Here is a 19,766-nt window from a genome sequence, read left to right as displayed (position 1 = left end):
ATTCCTGACTGCTGACACTGCAGTTATTCATCTTCTTTCAGTGCAGCTTTTTCTAATATTCATGTGCTCTGCATCACTGAAATGGGAGAGGGAGCAGGGAGGACAGAAGGGAGGAATGAGGGAGGGAGGGAAGGAAGAGCTTCTCATGTTCTGGCATTACTCAGTTCACCTCCCCTGATTCATGACCATTGTCCGCCCCTGATATATTCCTTTGCTCATTCTGGTTAGGCGTCTCAGCTGAAATCTAGTCATCGTATGGGTAACATTCGGATGTATATCATCTCATTCATTACGATGCGATCATTTGTGATTTACTATTGCTTGGTAACAAAATTTTCTTTTGCAGATGATAAAAATTGTATTAAATCATTGGACACAGAACAGTGGCTAAAGATCAATCAGGAGGGGTTTTTACTCCTGCCACTTTGGCTTGAGATTGAAACGTTTCATACAGTAGCTCTGCTAGGAGTAAGCTGCGCTTCCTTACTAACATAATAAAATGCAGACCATCCTAAGGGGATGAGGGAGTTGCATTCCAAAACTTGCACTGCAAGCGACCAAAGTTTAATGGAAAACTGTGAAAAGATTCTATTAAAAAACAATTTTCCTTCTATATATCATATGTTCTATTTTATGCTTTCCCTGCTCCCTCCTTTTTTCCTTACTGGCACGAAAACAGGATCTTTGTTTTGACAGACCTAATCCGCTCATGCTTTCTTATGGGCCCTCGGGCTCCCCACCTGTGGAAAGATCCATGGGAGCAGAAAAGCTATTGAGCGGGTGCCACTTGCTCACCTCAAAGGGAAGAAATCAGTGGCCTCCCAGAGGTATGGACTGCAAACACTGTGGTTCCAGAGGACCTGTGGAGAACGTGAACTATGAATCCTGTGTAACCTCCAGCAACACCTTTTCCTTCGGTATTGTCTTCTGGGATTTCTGTCTCCTGTCAGCTGCGCTTCTTCAGAAGACATGCTGTATGGGTTGCTTCACCGCAGCTGTGCCGCCTCCCTCTTCCCAAAGATCGAAAGGCACGCTCAGTGCTGACAATTTCTACCACTTCGCTGGTAAGAAAGGTTTTAAGTAGCTTACAGCCACTGCCAAGTTTGACAGCAAGCTTCATAAACTGGTACAGCTCCGAGATCTCTCTGCTGCTTCTGTAGGGAGGCCAGGGAAGATTTTATGGAGTGAAAAGTGATAGAGAGAGGCTTAGTAGCTCCATCAAGCAGCACGCTCAAGGTGGCTAACACTGGGCACTGATCTGCTCCGTAGATTCTCTTCCTAGCCAACATAAAGAGGCAGAGTCAAAATCAGATGTTTAGAACTTTGTATACAAGACTAAGTCCAGAATTTATCTTAGCATCTTTGCCACTGGGTATCGCCCACAGATGAGCAGGAAAATATCCCATCATCGTGATTGTTCTGTGATAGGGAGAGTTTGCTCATGCTTATGGCTGGCATCTCTCTTTAAAGACTACTGATTCACATCATCAGAGCTGTCTTTGTATCTACCAAAGTAAAAGACTGTGCCCAAACCAACACACTGAAAGGTAAGTTTGTCACGAAGAAGAACAAACCTTGGCTCTGTCTACTCATATCATCTCATCGCACCTCACCCAGGATTAGGTCATTCTGACTTTATAACATCCATGTGGGTTCCTGTGGCTCCCAGGCCAGGCTGATATGTCATGGAGTCGCTATGTCTAGTACGGGAAATTTTAATACATAGCATTTTAATTCAGGAAGCTTGAATCTAATGTTTAGTTGTGTTGTGAAAGAGTCTGGATCCTTCTAAGCCTTGAAGTACAGAACCAAAAAAAAAAAAAAAAAAAAGACACTTCTGAGTCTTGGCTCCTCTGTTGTCAGTAGGAAAATCCCCATCCATTTTACTGGAGCCAGTGTTTCATCCACTGTATTTTCAGGTTCTGTACAGTGTTTTGCAGTTCAGATCTTGTACTCAGGTAAGTTAAAGAACAGTGGTAGTATGTGGAGCATCTCTTATCCAAAGCTTTCTGCGTATGAAGCAGCAGGCTAAGTCAAACTGACCAAGAGATGAGAAACCAGGTCTCTCCCTCCTGGCTGAGTCCTCTTTCACTATCAAACTGTTATGCTCACCCTCTCTCTCTGGTCTGTTAAACCTCAAACGGGACCACAGCAGCCCTCCCTGGTGAGCAGGAGGACCCCACTGTTGGGGAGCCAGCCAGGTTTCTGCCTGCCAATGCCCATGCAGTCCTGAGCACATGCAGAGCAAAAACAGAGGTGCCTGAGGAAATGTAAAGGCAGGAACTAGGCACCCAGCATGATAAGGTCAGCATTGCCGAGGGCAGGGCAACCACGCCAGGACCGCAGTTTTGCATCTGGGTGTTTGAATCCCTCCTAAATCATACTTTATGTACCTATGTCTTTGTATGCCCAGGTCCACGGTTTTGCATTTGGGTGATTGAATCCTGCCTAAATCGTACTTTATGTGCCTATGTCTTTGTATAGGTCTGGGCCAGGACCACATGGGAAGCCATAAAACCAGGAACAGAGTGGGGTTTTGAGTTTTTCAGTTTGGGTAGGCTGGCTCTTATGCCACTTTTTGCAAGTCCTGTTTTTAGCAATTATCTTTGATAAAGACCAAACAGGGAGATGTCTGAGATGAAATGCACTGTGAGCACGCGGCAGGCTGGAAGGTGGCATTAGTGAGCCTGGCTTTGCTGAAATGAGATTTTGGCTCTTGGTTTGTGAGGGGAGCAAGATGAAGAAGAAAGCTGTATTCTAAGTAGTGGTCTCGTATCTGCTCTTTCCCTTGCTCTCTTTCTTTCATATTCCATCTGGAGCCAGCAACTTTTTAAATGCTCTGCAGCCACCTAGAGGAAAAATATGCTTGATTGAAGTTAATTTTATATTGGTTAATCCAGGGAGTGGGCTCTGCAGAGTTTAAGAATGTGAGTTTCTAAACTTGCCAGCCTGTTTATTATTATACCACAAGACCTCTTTGGAAATATACACAGTGGATCGTCATCTAAAGCTGAAGATAACTTCAGTTTATGTTTACACTTCTAGAAATATTTCCTGCTTTGTGTTCTCATTATGCTTGTTATTAGATATGACATTTTTGCGACAGATAGATAGCATAGCAGGGCCATGATATGTTTGGTCGGTAGAGAGAAGATGATCGGTTTTGAATTTTTATTTTAGAAGATTTAAATCTTGTATTATTGTATATGTTTATCATGGCTATGGCAATATGCTACTGGTGTGCCTATGTGGTTTATTTTCTGTAGGGCTATGACTCCAAAACCTCTCAATAATTTTTGAGGTTCCACCTAGCATGTTTATAAGCTTCTGAAAATCCTCTGACTTTTCTCAGATGAGACTGTCACACAGAATACACTAATGGCCCCTCTGTCTACTAGAGTGAAAGTTAATGCAGTCATATTAGATTCATTTAGCCTATGCCATGTTCATTTGCACTGATTGAAACATAATAACAAAGTTTAGCTGTTGATTGAAAGTACCACTTGAATGGTATAAAGCTAGATATTAAAACATGTCTGTCTTTTTGAAATTAAATTGAAATGACTGTTTTTTCCTCTAGATAAGATATGACAGTTCAGGCTCCACTTGTGCCTGAAGAACTGGAGACTGGGTGGACTCTTCTTTAAAGATCAAGTCTAGACATGGAGAAAAAAAAAAAAAAAGTAAATTACATAATGCAAAACCTCTAAACTATGATGGATTTTCCATGGTAGCTATGCCAGAGGATACTGAAAATTCCATTACGATGGGAGTGTCTCTGTCGTAAAGGTGAATTCGTATTAGCAGTGTAAGTGCTAAGCAAAGTGTGTGCATGCAGTGAATGGAAATGCAGAATACTAGTATGGATATTGAGAAGATCCACTAAGGCATCTTCCATTTCTTTTCCTCTCATAAGAAAGATATACACATCAGATGTGGTCAATTGAAGTAGTGTGAATACTGCTGCATTATGTCAGAACAGGATCTGCAGTAAGGAATCTTATTGGCTTAAGAAATTAAAGCCAGAAAATTATGAAATTTAGGAATTTTTCTAGGTTGTGGCTTCTGAAGGGAAATGATGGGGTTCTGGAGACACAAGTAGGTCAATTTGTCCAAAACACTGTGCCATATGAAATCAGTGATGAGCTCATAGGCTGTAGACCTCAGGCCACTGCACTTATGAAAGATGGGATTTTTGGTAGAAAAGCCCTTAGGAGGAGACTTTCTTTTCTGAACATTAAACCCATAGAGCACCTAGAGGGTTTTTTTCACCAGAAAACTTTGCATAAATGTATAATAAACCATACCAGGTAGCATTAGACATAACGGTACTGTAACATTTACCAAGTATGTGATGGATATTTCCAGGTGGGTGACTGTGGATATTAGTTAACTAAAGAAATACCTGTCTTCAGAAACCAAGTTCTAGCTTTTGAACCTTCAGTGTCAGGTTCCAGGTGATTCTCTTAAATTTGCCTCTGTATCTTTTTGTTGGTCTAAACCTTTTATTGCAAATGACCTCTTTATAATGAGTTTGGTAACTCGTTCCATTCTAGAACAGAGTTATTATGGTCCTTGTATTTTCCAGCCAGATATACAAACCAGAGATGATACAACAGACAGGCAGCCAAATCCTTTACGCAGTAATCTCACCCAAGAAGGTGAAACAAATTGTATGTGTACTGCTCACGCAAGCAAGTAAAAGAGATCATGCTTTGATAGACACATTTCGGTGTGATATTGGGCACTTTTTTGAAATGGGTTAAGAAACTTACAGTGTGTGTCCTCCTTATTCCAATAATTCTGTATACAAAGTTGTGTGTAATGTGCACAAAGAAGTGTTTTTTAACTGTTTCACTTCAAGGTATATGCTACATATGAACTCAAACTCAAACCACTTGAGTTCACATGTATACAGATATTTATTTCAAATGCCAGGGCTTTAAAGGTTAAGTTCTGCGTGGCCCAGCACAACTGAAACAGAAGAACAGGAGGTGAAAACTCTCTCCCACTTTCTGAAAGTGAGTAGAAGTGCAAGGGGTCAACTCTTCCAGGACTGTGGGTGGCGTTTCCATATTCAGTTGGAGTTTCTTGAGCAAAAATCCACTCTCTCTAAAGGTGGCAAGTCAGCTGCTCAACTGTAGTGTAACCTTCAACTCTAGGAAATACTCTGAGTCATGCCAGATGCTTCTCGGAGCCCAGCATGGGACTTCATTGTCTTCCTCAGTCATGGTTCAGCTATTTCCCCACAGAGGGATTTTAGCCAACCTTTCCGTTCTCAGGACCAGAAAGAACATTTAAAGCCACAGACGCCTGTAAGGATCCAAGCATAAGATACAAAAAGCCTACTTGACACATTAGTAGGAGAATTATCTTGAAGAAAGAAGTAGGGAAGGCTGCTGTGCTGTTTTGGTCTTTATTTGGTTCTTCCTCCTTCCCTCCTTTGAAGTGCCTTTACCACTGCTACTACATATTCAGAGAGATTATAAATAGGTGTCAGGGTAGTGCTGTCCTGAGAACTTTAATTTTATGCAATTTTAGAAAATGTTTCAGAACGTTTCGTTGTTCATTTTACCATATTCTTGTGGGTAATGTTGGTTAAGGCAATAAAACGCAATTCTGGCACAGCATGCTCTTTATATAAAGGTTAAAAATACACATAGAACACTCTTTTTGGCTTTATCCAAAGGCTTTTGGATAATACTTTTAGCAGCACATAGTATAGACTTGTGGTGATATTGTGCAGCACAGTATGCTTTTTCTGAGGTCTACACGGACCTTCATTTATTCAGTGTCTGGAAAATACCATTTTTGCTTACCCTTTGTGAGGAAATACGGGTTCTGCCTTTTTTTTTTTAAGGATCTGGATATGAAAAGAAATCAAAATTGAATTGCTGTCTGTCTCTGCTATGTTGGAAATTACCAACTGTAATTACCACTCGCATTTAAAGTATCCTTTTCCCAAGTTGACTGAACTCCTCTAAATAACCGCTTTGGAAGGGTGCCTTGGCAAGGCAGGGATGGATGTGGATATCTTTTGTGATTCTGTTTAATTACCTCTGAGTGCCAAGTCTATATCTGGAGCAGGAACAATGGCACTCAGAGTTAAATTAGGACTCTTTAATGTGTGTGTAGTACGACTGCTCCGCCCTAGGAATCTTAGATCACACACAGCTTATGCCCGTTGGTGGGGTTGCATATCTTATAATTTTTTTCTGCTTGATGGCTGGCTCAAAGTTGCACAAAAATCAGGGATCAGGATGAAATTTGAATACATGATTCAACTGCCTACTTCTGCAAACTCCTCCTCCGCAATCTGCCAAAACCAGCTACGGTATTCTCAAGCATTATAGCCAACGCTCTCTTTATAGAAATAAGATTTCCCCATGGAAAGCGTATGCCTGCAGTAGATTTGCTATGCACTGCTCGCCAAAGATGAGCTGTGAGTTCCCTTTCTGCTCCCACATTTTTAGGGTTTTTTTGGAGCCAGTTCAGCCGTGTGGGAGTTCTTGTACCATGGGGGAGTCTCCAGTACAAAGCACATGTATTCTGCCTGCTACTTTTTCTGGGCACTTTCCCACTTAGCAGAACAAAGGGTCAGGGCACTGATGATTTACCTTTGTTACGGATGCCTTTATCAGATCCCTAATTTAAGGCAATGTCACCATTGTTATGATGTGTGGGAAAAGCACAGGGGGAGTGCAGATATAGTTACCTGGTCTTGGAAGAAATGATCCTTGAAAATGACTGCCTTTGCTGCATGAAAGAGTCTGTTCCCCAGGCAAGTGCTTTGAATGGATACTCAATAGATGTAAGGGCTTCTGTGTTTTCAGCAGCCTCCAGAATTACCTCCCTCATGAGTTATTTGCTGCTTTTGCATTAATATTAGTAAATTCTGGGGAAAGAGAGAATGATCTCAAGCCTCTGATCTCAATCCTCAAAGCCATAAAATGTCTTCAGCTCTACATGCTAGGCTTCAATACTTCAGTAAGATTAAACATGCACATAAAGACAACAGAAAGCTTGTGACAGCAACAGCATAAGCTTTTCCATTACACATCGAAATGTGGTTCATCTTCTCATCTTCTTACCTTGTCAAATGGCTTCTCTAGCTGGGGCCATAAATAATGGCAGCTCATTGAAACTTTGCAGGAAAACCAGCCCAAACAAACTTTCTCGTAACAATGTAACTACTGAAAGAAGCCATTGGCTTTTATTTTTTCTGTAAAGGAAGAGAAAGGAGGTCTAATTCTGGATCAGGAAAAATGAATCCTGAGTGTTGCTGCTGAATGGTGAGCACTTTGGTGTGATTATGGGAATCCAAGCTGGCTGTCAGGCAGAGTATAGCTGCGTTCATAACCAGCGCTAAATTAGGCCAAGCTTGCACTAGAACTCTGACTTGGCATACGCAGTAAAAAGTTATCCCAAGAAGTCTGTCTCACAGGATGGTGGGACTGGAAATTGATCCTCCTCTCTAGGCAGATGATCCTTCAGGCTTTGGAGTTTGCAAGTGTACAGCTTATCCCAGGTATAGAGGACAAACCCCTTCACTGCCTGATGCCTTCACATACATAAAATGGATGTAGTGATGCACTATCTCTAATTTCTTTTGTAAAGTCTGTTGAGACCTACTGGTGGAAAGAGGAAGATGCTAGTGTCTTCCGTGTCGAGCCACTCCTTGAAGGTACCAAAAGCTTTGAAAAATGCACTGTGTCATGTTCCTGTTGTGAAATGTGGCGGGTGGTGGTGCAAAAAGAAATCACCTATCCTAAAATAGCTGGCTCTGATTTTGGATTTCTGTGTATTGCAAAGGAAAAGGAACTGCTCATATCCCGCAAGTGAACATCTGCAATTTCAATCCCGTGTGGCACGGACTAAGGCTGTAGGCTTCGTTGCTGTGATCTTTTCTTCTTCCTTTTCATTAGTGCATGTAGCACAGGACTCAGTTCTTTGCCCTTTGTGGGACTTGGAGACTTTCCACGGTTTAATGTGAAAAAGGGCTGTTGCTGAAGGAGTGTACTCATCCCATTCACTTTGAAGATGTGGCAGCTGAGTGTGTGTGTGTTTGTCTCCTTCAAGGGTGTGTCCCACAGCTGCCGGATGCCTACACTTTCATGGATTTCCCCTTGCAACAGTTTGTGATTATACACACTCAATTAGCGCCATCTCTGACACACGCCCTGCAGGCAGCAGAGACAGCATCAAAAGCAATCACAGTGAGGCACTTGGTACCAGTTGAGGCCTGAGAGGTTAGCTGTGCTACAGCGCTTACTCCGAGCAGGGACTCCAGATCAAGTGCGCCATCACAGCCAAATATACTTTAAAAATGTAAATATGTCCTTAAAAGAAATGTAGTTTTCTTTTGGAGCACAACAGCATTGCATATCTGTATGATTTCACTGAGGGCAGAGCTAAGGCTGCCTGGACTATCTTGTGTGTATTTCCATAGCTGGTAAAATGGCTTCATTTTATAAGTAACTTGCCCTACAGTCTTCTTGTGGGATTATTTCTATGTGACTGTAATGTTTTGATGTTTAAGCTTCTGATATGTTTTTACTTCACTTAAGCAAATGTTTTGGTCTTCGTAAAGCATCACAATGCCTTTGAAGGCCCAAAGTCTCCGTTAGCATGCAGTATGACAGCTTGTCAGTACAGCTTCATTACTGGCACAATTCCAGAGTTTTACTAAAAGTGGGGTTTTCTGTTGTTTGAAGAGTCCCGTCAGATTAAGAGTACAGATAAGCCTCTGCATACCTGCAGTTAGTGTCATCGAATCTATTTATCAGATTCAAAGGAGGAATGGAGAGGAGGCAGAATCTGGGGTAGCAGAGAATAATTTTTGAAATGTATCAATCACTGGTAAGGGTGAAAAAAAAGAAACTATGGGCGTACCAAAGACTTTTGCAAGGGGAAAGGATTAGGGCAGCACACAAGAATCCATTTTAAAATTTAGCTATTGAAGCATCCCATAATAACCCTTTAATACGACTGTAACAATAACTGTAAGAAATGTAATTAAATGCAAGAAGTAAACACAGTTTGAAAAAAATACAGACCCCAAACTCAAAGCTTGCCTATGGGCCACCAGCAGCTCTCCCTTACTAGCCAGCCCCCAGAGGACAGACATCTGCTTCCGTGTCCTTTTCTAGAAATACCCCGTCACTCCTGCAGTGGCTATCGAGCCGTGTACCTGCTCCCTGCTGATTTCAGAAGCGATACAAAAAGACCCCTCTCCCCTGACTGCCAATCCATCTAACTACAATTAATATTAATGCATTAAACTTGCCAGCAAGGAATTTCATTAGGAAAACAAGAAGGTTGTTTGGGGTTTTTTTTGATTGACTAGGTTTGGCAGCTGTGGATATAGTTTCGTTTACTCCTCATTTCTCATTCAACCTTAATTAATTAATTAAACATTACAAATAATTAACAATTGTCATTCATTAATAAAACTGCCACAATCTGATGACTGCTCCTCAGCCAAGCCTAGGGCTTGAGCCTAGCAGCTGTCATCAGGATTAAACACCTCAGGAAAATAAAAATTACACAAGCAGTTAGGTGGGTAATGAATCAGAGGATTGTTTGTGCTGCACGTGGCATGCCACCTTCCTTTGTGGACACCCATGCCAAACACTGTAGCAAACAGTGCTGATCCCAGCCAAAGCGGAGATGTTTCACTCTGGAGCCCGTCTGGATGCCCAAGATCATTTCAGTGCCAAGAGTTAACAGTGGAGTGTCGCTCATGTGTACATAGGGGCAAAATTCTCTGCACCCTGAAAGAGTGTGGCTGCCCTCCTGCAGGCTGCGAACAGTGCCCCGGCCTCCCTAATCCCCCAGACCATGCCCAGGCTTTGCCGGGGTCAGTGTTAGCCTTGCCACAAAGATGTTAATGATTAAAAAAGACTGGGAGATTGCCTGACCTGATGCAGCTGTAGGTGCACTGACTCAGTGCAGGAGGTTGTGTCTCCCTCTGAGCAACGGTAAAAAAATGTATTTATGCTCTAAAAAGCAGAGAAAGTACCTCAGGTTTAGGATTTTATAATTTCTAAGGCAGGAGACTGGTGAACACGTAGCCAGCCTGGGACAGGCGAGCGTCCCTAAACACTGCAGGCATTAATAATAACTAAATTTGAGTGGAAAGCAGGAAAATGTGATTGACAAAGGAGGCTAGCACAGAAACAGAAAGATGGTGAAGTGGTATCTTGATAATGGACTCTCTCGTGGAGATTATTACAGACTGTTTTTGTGATAATAATTTGCTGCAAACAAGCATCTCCTCCGCTGCAGAATGAGACATACACCTCCTAAATGGCACAGGGTCTATGGAGCAGTGCCTGCTGCAGGGATGCTAGCAAGAGATGACAAACATGTTGTGGCCAAAGGAAACAGTGTAAAGTTAGTGTGCCACATGAAAAGGTGACCCTTTGTCAGCTAACAACATCAAATAATGCCAGGGATGTTGTGCTAATCTGTTCCTTGCAGCCTATCACCTCTGATACCCATACTGCAGCATTACTGGGAAAAATGTAAAGGGACCTACTGCAGAACTAAAGTGAAATAAAATTGCATTGTCCCTAGAAAGTAATTTCAAATGAAAACCACTGGTCTCTAAATATGAACGTGTTATATATTTGATTCAAAGCAATTTTGTTTATCTACAGTACGTGTGTCTCAGTAATGCAGGACAGGTAATATTTTTACATTAGCACTTACGTTGCTTATTTGTCACAGTGAATATTTAGGTACGTTCATGTTGGGGGTCCACTGAGAGTGAACAGGTTAAAAGCTCATGGAAATATCAAGCAGAACTGTCAGGTTTAAGCATATGAATCATCATTGAATCAGTCGGCGACTTTGGCAAGGGGAAATACTTCTCTTTAAGGGGCACTGTTGGAAATGCAGAAACAAGCTTGTCTGTGTTTGAAGATTCCTCTCTCCTAGTTTTGAATAAGGGGTTCCAAATGACTCTAAAGCATTGTACGGGTATCAGGGCTCCTGATTACTTTGACTGAGGTGCTTGCATCTTTTCCAATCTGTTACCTATTCAGCTCTGGGGAAAGTTTCTGGAAAATTAAGCCTATATCCATTCTTTTCTTATAGACAACTGAATTTTTGGTCCACAGCAAAAGCAATTAACACGGAAAGCTCATTTTTTACTTCAGCCCTTGGTCTTTCTGGAGGATTTGTGTCTCTCACAAACATTGTCTTGCCCTGTCAGGAATGGAGAAGTCCCTGAACATGCATGGAGCAGGGGGCTCTTCCCATTGATGCCCAAGGTGCACGCACAGAGCACCCTCAGTGGAAAGCAGAGGGCCAAATTTGTCTTCCATGTACCTTGTCCGTCTTCTAATGATTCCACTTGGGGCAGTAGGTACTCAGCACTTCTGATTTTGCATTGCTGCGTCTGCAGAAGCATCTAAGCATTTTGCATATGCAGAAACTGCTGACTGCAAATCCACTGGCTCTTGCCAGTTGTATTTTAGGTCTGTGCCAAATGGGCACACGTTCTGGATGAGCTAACTTGAAATATAGTGGTGACACACACAGTAGCAGTTTCATTTAGGGCCATGTTAGCAGCTTTGCTCCCTGACATGTTTTGTGGTGATTCCACCTTACGCAATGGAAGAAGATGGTGGTATTAACAAGTGCCTGGGGGACTTCCTAGCATGAAAACTGCTCGGTTATGCTGCCTCGCCCCTGCTCCTTTGGAGGGTCTTGAAGTCTGGCATGTAAGTAGTGGCACTGCTGAGCAAAGAGGCATATAGGTATTTTGGGGTCTTCGAAGTGGGAGGAGGCTGGAGGTAACCTGGAGAGAAGGCACAATTTCTCATCCATTGCATGGAAGGACACGTGCTCATCACCTGCAGAAGTCATCCACTTAACACTGCAGGTATTATTACTAGTAAAAATACTAAATTATTACTTTCCAGAGAATAAGAAAGAAGTCTTTAACTTGGGTTGACACAAAATCATTGCAAAAATGGAGTCTGCCTTCTCCCACTGTGGTCTTGGTCCTCTCTGCATGAAGTTTCTTGGGTCTTCTTCTCACCTCCCTGTTCCTGCATGGGTCTCTCCCTTGTACTCCAGAGACTTCTCAGCATCAGAGCAGCACATCAAAAAAGAGATAAGCCTCTGAGTGACAGCAGAGATGGGTTTAACTTTCTTGCCATTTAGCACAGGTTGCTGCAGTACTGTGCTCCATGGGATAACTCCAAATCTTAGACAGATACCTGCCAAAGCTTTCCTTGCTGATTTGTTTTGGGACTTTGTTCTGCAGGTCCTGTGTGACGGACATGTGTGAGTGCCCGGTCCATAAAAACTGCTACTGTGAGTCATTCCTGGCGTATGCCCGAGCCTGTCAGAGGGAAGGGCTGAAAGTCCAGTGGGTCCCTGAGCAGACCTGTGCAGGTAAGTGTTTTGGGACTGCTTCTTTGTAAGCCAGTGCATAGGCTAATAGGCTGCTGTCCTTCTACTGGATCAAAAATGAACCGACTGGGATTGCACCAGCAGGAAAGTTGCATTCCAAGTTGTGGAGAAACACCTTGCCAGGAAAGATTTTCAACCATCAAATATTAGAAATGTTTATTTCACTGCAAAACTTTTCACTTCTAATGATGCCAATCTTAATTTTATGTACTTCCAGGAAGAAGCACAGGCTTTCTTCTTTCAGGATATGTAAACAGTTGATTACAGATAATGTTGAAATTCCTTTGACCTCCTGTTAAAGCACAGTTACATTTCCAGAGACAACATGCATCATGCATACATGATTGCAGTAAGTTCAACCTGGGAAAAAGAGAGGATTTATTTAATGGGAATATTAAAACGCAAACCTATGTTGATTTTGGTATTTGGACCAGATTCCCTGTGTGATTAGGACTGCATTAATTGCAAGTAATTGTGAGTAATTGTTTCCATGAGAACTGGTGGCCTGTGGTCATGGGCAATTGAATCCAATATTGGGGATTAATATTTCCCCAGATGATGGTCTCATTAGTTTAGGACATTCTATAATGGCATTGGTTTGCCTGGAAATGTATTCAGATTTATGTAAAGCAATTGACAGTAGTTGGGGGGGGGGGGGGGGGGGGGGGCGCGGGAAGAGAGACGGATACTCAGTGCTGGTCAAAGAGCTATTACTCTGTGGTCCATTTCAGTGATTGTGTGTGGCTCAGGGTCTACTGTCTCAACTTCAATTTCCTTTTCTGTTGAAGGTATGATAGCAGGGATGGGTGACTGACAGAGCAAATTACATTTGATTGACTGTTCCCAAAAGGATGATTTTTTTTTCTTCCAAAGCAACAGACAATCCAAACAGGGTGTCATTAAGTGAAAGCCCTATTCAGGAATGTGGTCTCAGACAGTTCTAATAACATATGTAATTTTAATCTATTGATCTGGTAGCAGATCCATGTAGAACCTGAAGCATCCTGACTTTTTTTTTTTTTTAACCAAAGCACTTCAGACCAAGACCTCAGAGTGGCAGATGCTGTAAAAATAATAAAAAATCCAGTACCTGCCTTATGAAGTTTATACAAGTGTTGGCATATCATGACTTAACTAACTGAGGCTTCTTTTCACAGTTCTTTTCTAGCATTTTACCAAAGACAAGAAAAGTTTCTAAGGCAAAAACATTCCTTGAGAGAACATTATGAAGGAATTTAAATACACATCTTCTATTAAAGCTAATGAGAGAAGTGTTTAAATCTACCCAAGTTTTTTAATCTCAGTGCAGTCTTCTAGAGGAAAGGGAAATCTTGTTAAGCAGAAAATATGGATAAGCTGTATATGGTCAAGTACCCTCAAAACACTTAAACATCCAGTGTCAAACAAGTAGCACTATCTTCTACAGTAAATTGTATGGCAAGCATTAAATTGCAGTGCATCTACTGCACTTCATATGTTACCAATGGCCAGCATCAAGATTTTAATCTTTAACTTACTTTTTTCCCCAAAAAACGTGTAGTTACAATTATTGTGTTCTAATTACGGATAAAAGTTCCTGGGTATGAAACAATATATCCGTAATAAAACTTTAGCATTCTGTGACTTTCATTTCCTGCTTGACATTTCATAGCCGGTGGGATACTTGGAAGAGCTGTGTTCTGATGAAAATGGAGTATACTTATTAGTAAAGTCAGGTTTTAATTATTCTTTTGTGTGTTATAAAACCAGATCTTGTGTAGTTGCCAGTTCCTCTACCCTGACTGCTGTACACTTAGCTCGTTTTTATAATCTTTAGAAAGCTTGTGTTGTCTGGAAGGCCAGCCAAACAGGATGCTCGGGAGGCAGAATTACATGCCCTGTTCCCTACATGCTCTTCTTCCTCCCGCAGTGTGGCAGCGTATCCTCCTCTCGGTTCAGCAAATACTGCTGCTCAAAGTTTGCTGCCCTTTGACGTTGGCTTTGTAAGGGGAATGTCAGCAGTCATTTAACCAGAGGGGTGAAGAGAAGCAGCTAACGCAGAAGGAAAATGGTTAGGGTAGGAAAGGTTTGACGAGATCCGTGTGGGAACTGGGAGGGTTTGGAAAGGAATATGGGTTTCTGTGGGAAGTTGTGGGAAGTGAGACCTGTTAGGATGGGCAGAGGAAGAAATATGATGTGTAAAGGAGAAAAAGAAAACCCAGGAGAGCCAGCGTGAGGGAAAGAAGAAGTAAAAGTGATACGTGTGAGAGGGAAAAGAAAGGGTACAAATGGAAGGAAGAAGTCTGAAAAGAAAAGGAGTTTGTTTTTTTTTTTTCTTCAGACAAAGAAAGGCTAAGAAAGCGCTTTGTAAAGTACAATTAAGTAAACTGAAGTGGTGAAAGGCCTTGGCCCACAGTAATTTAAAATTGAATTTCTGAGGGCACTGAGAGAAAGAAGACCCAAGCATGGCAAATGGCAATAACTCCCTGCCATGGGCATGACTACACAGGCAAGAAGAAAAAGCAGATATGTACCACAATAAAGCGCAAAGCACACATGGTAGCACTGATGTGCTGACATGCTCCAACAGCCTCATAAAAACCAAACAATTTTCTCTTTTTCCTATGTGATTGGTTGAACTAGAGGAAGATGAGTATCTGACTTTGACTCTTCTCTCCTGGGTTCTCTGCTGTGGAATTTTCTGGCCAAAGTCACTCTTTTCCCCTGTCATGTTACTTTCCCTTAATCTCTTTATTCCATGTGAATATGTATCAGAAGGCCATTCTGCCTTTTCAGTGGAAAGTCGTTAAAAACTGAAAGGTGAAGAGATTAACATGAGTGTATAAGTAGGTCAGTGCCCAGATCTATTGCCTTCTACTATGTTAGAAGGAGATGTGAATTACAAGCACCATGAATGACATTCAGTTTGAAAGTCCTACAAAACACCTCGAAAGCTCAAACTGTGCAACACCAACAGAAGAAGCAGCAGGACGATTCATTGATGCACAATTATTAGCTCAGAAATTTCTGTGGAATCACTTTACCAGATATCACCCACCAAGGGAATTCTTCAGCAGTTCCATGTTAGGTATTCTGGCTTTTGTGTTGGGAAAGAACAAGAATTCCTCCTAAATAATTACGGCCATGTCTACCAAGACAGGCACAGACAGATACGAGCCATCCCTGTGAAACTGCCAAACTGGCTGGAATAAACCAGCTCTGGTCTGAAAACTGTACAGCCTTATTAGGCAGGGTTTATTAGCTCAGGCACAGTGCTGTATTTATGTGACTATATGGCTTCTGGACTGGAGCTGGCTATCATCCCGCCAGCTCAGAAAGCGATCTGAGGAAGCTCACATCTGTCATGCCAAACACATGTTCTAGAAGAAAAGTGGAAAATTCCTGTTGGGACTGGTAACATTGCAAAATGCAGTATTATTAGTAACTTCTGTACTTTGGGGTTGGGTTTTTTATTTTTTATTTTTGCTAGTGCACTAAGGAAGTTATTACTAACAGAGCTCGGTTCTTTAAGACTGGAATTTGCCTTAAAAGACGGGTGCAAAGGCATCACTTCTGTTTTCTATGTTTACATGGTACTGATTCATTTCAGCAGTCCCTGGGAAGCCTACTGCAGATTGTCTTTATTTTTATTTTTTAAACAGTTGATGAAGTGGAATGTTCTGGATCAATCACACCACATGTTAACAACTAGAGCACTCAACAATAAAAGCCATCCAGGGAACTTAAACAGCAGCCATTGTACTTTCCTGATTTTCCCCTTGACAGCAAGTTAGTAATGCCATTATAGGCTGCCTACAGCAGAAAATAAAGTCATCATATCTTCTGTATGGCATCATCTGAAGGAGAAGGAGGTGTTTTGACATACCACATGCACGTGGGGTAGAGCAGAGCTGGGGAGTACTTACAGATGCCACGGCTGCCAAGGGCAGGCTGTAATAGACGCTCGTTTGCTCTGGGGCAGAGATGAGGAAATGGAAAGGAGACCCTGGCCAGCTTTCCTCAAACCCACCAGCTGAGGCACCAAACAGAGCCCAGGTGGAATGAATGGGCTGGCTAGTACTGCTCTAAATCTTTGTGGGATGAAACCTGTGCAGCCTGAAAACTGAACCAGTTTGTGGTTGGTCAATTAGAGATCCTTTGAAAGGAAACTAATTTTCAGAGAGCAGGGACAAAAGCTTCTAGTAAATGGCTTCCTTCAGATAATTCATGTTGTGTGTGGACAATCACTGTCTGTCCTTGAACATCTTGGTCTGCTTTCCTAGACAGTTAATACGTTGTTTGCAAAGCTCCTGGGAGCTCCACACACTTTCGTTTCCCCTCTTATAGAGATTCAACCTCTATTCTTAACAAGCTATGTAAGTGCAGAGTTGTTGTGAACTAACGTTTTACTGTACGCTCAGTATTGCTTGCAGGTTTTTCCTACCTTCTAAATTTCCTGTTTCACTTAAATTTCATTTTAGTTATTCTTTTTCTTCTTTTTTTTTTTTTGTCTTCTTTTTTTTTTTTTCTGTTTCTTCTTCAATATGCATGAAAGTTATTATGCACACCAAGATAGAAAGTTAAAACTGGAAAAAACATCTCAATATATCTATGCTTACAAGCTGAATAAGCCTATCTTGAACACTGCTGAAAGATGTTTTTTCAAACCTATACTAAAATGATGTTCAATAAAAGATGTCTCACATAGTTTTTAGGTAGCTTGCTCCGGCACTTTCTCATGTTTAAAGCTGGAAAGCTTTTATTCTCTCTAATGTCTACCTAATATCTACTATCTGATATTCAGCTGTTGATTCTCTGTAACTCCAACTTTCTGCTGTGCTACCAAATTTTTCCAATTTTTTATTTGCTTACTTGTTCTCTGTCCTGAGAACTTTGTAAGTATCCTTGCCAGAATTCCTTCTTCAGGGCTGCTTTTCAAATATGTATAGATGCCATAAAATGCATTTTGTAACGCAGAGCATGGAAGTCTTGGTGTTAAGGCATCGTAAATTTAAGGGGTTCCTCTTCACCAGTAACAAAGTGATCTTCAAAACAGCATCAGCTTTTATGCATTTTATGTAAGTAAAACTTGCAAGAAGCTGATGCTGTTTTGAAGATCACTTTGTTACTGGTGAAGAGGAACCCCTTAAATTTACGATGCCTTAACACCAAGACTTCCATGCTCTGTGACACTCTCTTATACACATTTTATCAATTTATTTCTGCCTGTTTTCTCTTTATGGATAATAACAGTACTGTAATAGCACTTTAAGGAAATCCTCAGAACAAAATAGCATTTTTCTGTCCATAACAGAACTGTTCTTTAAAAAATCTGGACCTTCAATCTCTCTCAAAATGGAAGAAACCTTCTTAATGCAGCCACCTCTCTGTAAATAGCAAGAGATGATTTTGGATGCTTGAGAGTCCCTTACCATCTATAAACTATTTGATCAGTACTTGGTTTTGCCATCAGCACAGCCGTTAGAAAGAATAACAGACTTTCATTTGCTATCGAACCATGTATTATTCTCCATACTAAAAAGGCAGGATATAAAATGTTAAGAGTTTAAATATTGATCTGGAGGGGGTATAGTGCTTTTAGCTGAGCTCTCCTTGGTCTCTTATGTTGCAAATGCATTGAACTGTCAACTACATAAATCAATGAATAGATATTGGAATCATTAAGTGCAAGAATCCTCATTCTCAGTGATCCCTTGGTAAAATAGCATAAAACATGGAAATAATTGATTATTATTTTTTTTTTTGGTAGAAACGGTGCTGCTGAATGACAGCACTGTTTTGATTTCCTGGAATATGCAATATTGAAAGTATTGTCTCAGGAGTAGGAAGCCTGATGTGGTAAATGACTCTCTCTTCTTCTTTCTGTAGGAGTGGGACTGATAATAATTATCTGTCCTTGTAAACATTTCAGGAATCTTTGATAAAAGATATTGTAACAAATAAACAACATTAAGCCTTAAATATAAAGCACAGATGGCCTTACAGATAGAAACCTTGCCAAAGCTTTATATACCATCAGCTGTGTTAAAATGCTCGAGAAGTTCAAGAGTGCTAGGAGCTTGATACCCTTTTGATAAGGAATTTTGCTACCTTTATGTTTGTGATGTAAAGTAATGTTGCATTTAATATAGTGGAATCTCTTCACAAGTAACTTTTTCCTCTAGATGATAGTCATGCCAAAATGTGCTTTTTGATATCTGCAGTAGAAACCAAGCAAATGCATATGTAACTTGCCTTGTAAGACTCTGTGTAAGATGCGTATTTTGTTCTTTTTAACTGCCTTTCAGCAACCCAGTGTAAACACGGTGCAGTTTATGATACCTGTGGTCCAGGATGTGTCAAAACATGTGACAATTGGAACGAGATTGGCCCATGCAACAAGCCCTGCATTGCAGGGTGCCACTGTCCGGCAAATTTAGTTCTTCACAAAGGAAGATGCATCAAGCCAGTCCTGTGCCCACAGCGATGACATTTGTTCTCTTTCCATGGACACTAATGCGGGTGGTCACTGATCCCTCTGATGGTCACAGCCAGTAAAGGACTCCAGCTGTTTGTGTGCTGATTCTGCAAAGTACATGTCTACTCACAGACTGTAAATATGCTCCTGTGTGTGTATTTATGTGTGTTTATGTATACACACATGGCACCTAGAAAGATATATAAATGTATACTGTGTGTATGTAGACACACATATCTATATACACAAGTGCCCTGAACGTAAGTACAACCCATATATTTATATATATGTCCACACACACAAATATACATCATTTCTATATATCATAGAAGGATGAATTGTTATATGTATATTTTTTGCTATAAAGTTTATGTATTATTATTATTTCTAGGACCCTGATCTGTAAGTCATTGTATAAATAAACCAGGTGGTTTTAATATAATATAGTGGCATGAAAAGATTGGATGACTTTGCCATTGCATAAGTTTGTTGTTTCCAAGGAAACTTTTCTAGGGCCATAGCACTGCCAGACTGGATTAGTTTCAACACAGAACCTGGATTTACAGTTGTACAGGAAACACATTTCTCTGGAGATGGAGGATTTATCTAGGAATATTTCATGCGTACCTTAGAGCTGCATAGTGATTGGTGACAGTGCTTAATCAGGCAGAGAAAGCTGGGGATTGGCTTTTATGCTTTACTGAAATAACTGTGCAAAATTATTTCCAAAGCTGGTTGGCCAACTGCCAGCATAGAGATATTTCTTTCTGGAACGGCACCAAAGAGTCAGGGGCCAGATTTTCAAAAGTGTTTGGCACCCAGCAGCTCGCTTTGAAAATTTGACCACTTCCCATTTCATATCCTAATGCCCCGTCTCTGTTGT

At 41.2% G+C, this 19,766-nt stretch overlaps 1 protein-coding gene across 2 annotated transcripts in view; it reads left to right on the top strand.

Moving 5' to 3' along the window:
- BMPER (BMP binding endothelial regulator) overlaps positions 1-19,325 on the top strand; it is a 145,339-nt gene extending 126,014 nt beyond the window's left edge. For both annotated transcript variants that reach the window (XM_040593549.1, XM_040593548.1), the window contains 2 exons: positions 12,278-12,408; positions 18,714-19,325. In XM_040593549.1, the coding sequence (XP_040449483.1) occupies positions 12,278-12,408; positions 18,714-18,895 (313 nt within the window). In that variant the 3' untranslated portion in view covers positions 18,896-19,325. The remainder of the gene's footprint in view (positions 1-12,277; positions 12,409-18,713) is intronic.
- The last annotated feature ends 441 nt before the right edge of the window (positions 19,326-19,766 follow it).

This window comes from Falco naumanni, chromosome 4, assembly GCF_017639655.2.
Source record: "Falco naumanni isolate bFalNau1 chromosome 4, bFalNau1.pat, whole genome shotgun sequence".
In the NCBI taxonomy this organism is placed as follows: domain Eukaryota; kingdom Metazoa; phylum Chordata; class Aves; order Falconiformes; family Falconidae; genus Falco; species Falco naumanni.
The sequence above is the reverse complement of the archived record's forward strand: the minus strand, read 5'-3'. Positions and strand labels throughout refer to the sequence as shown.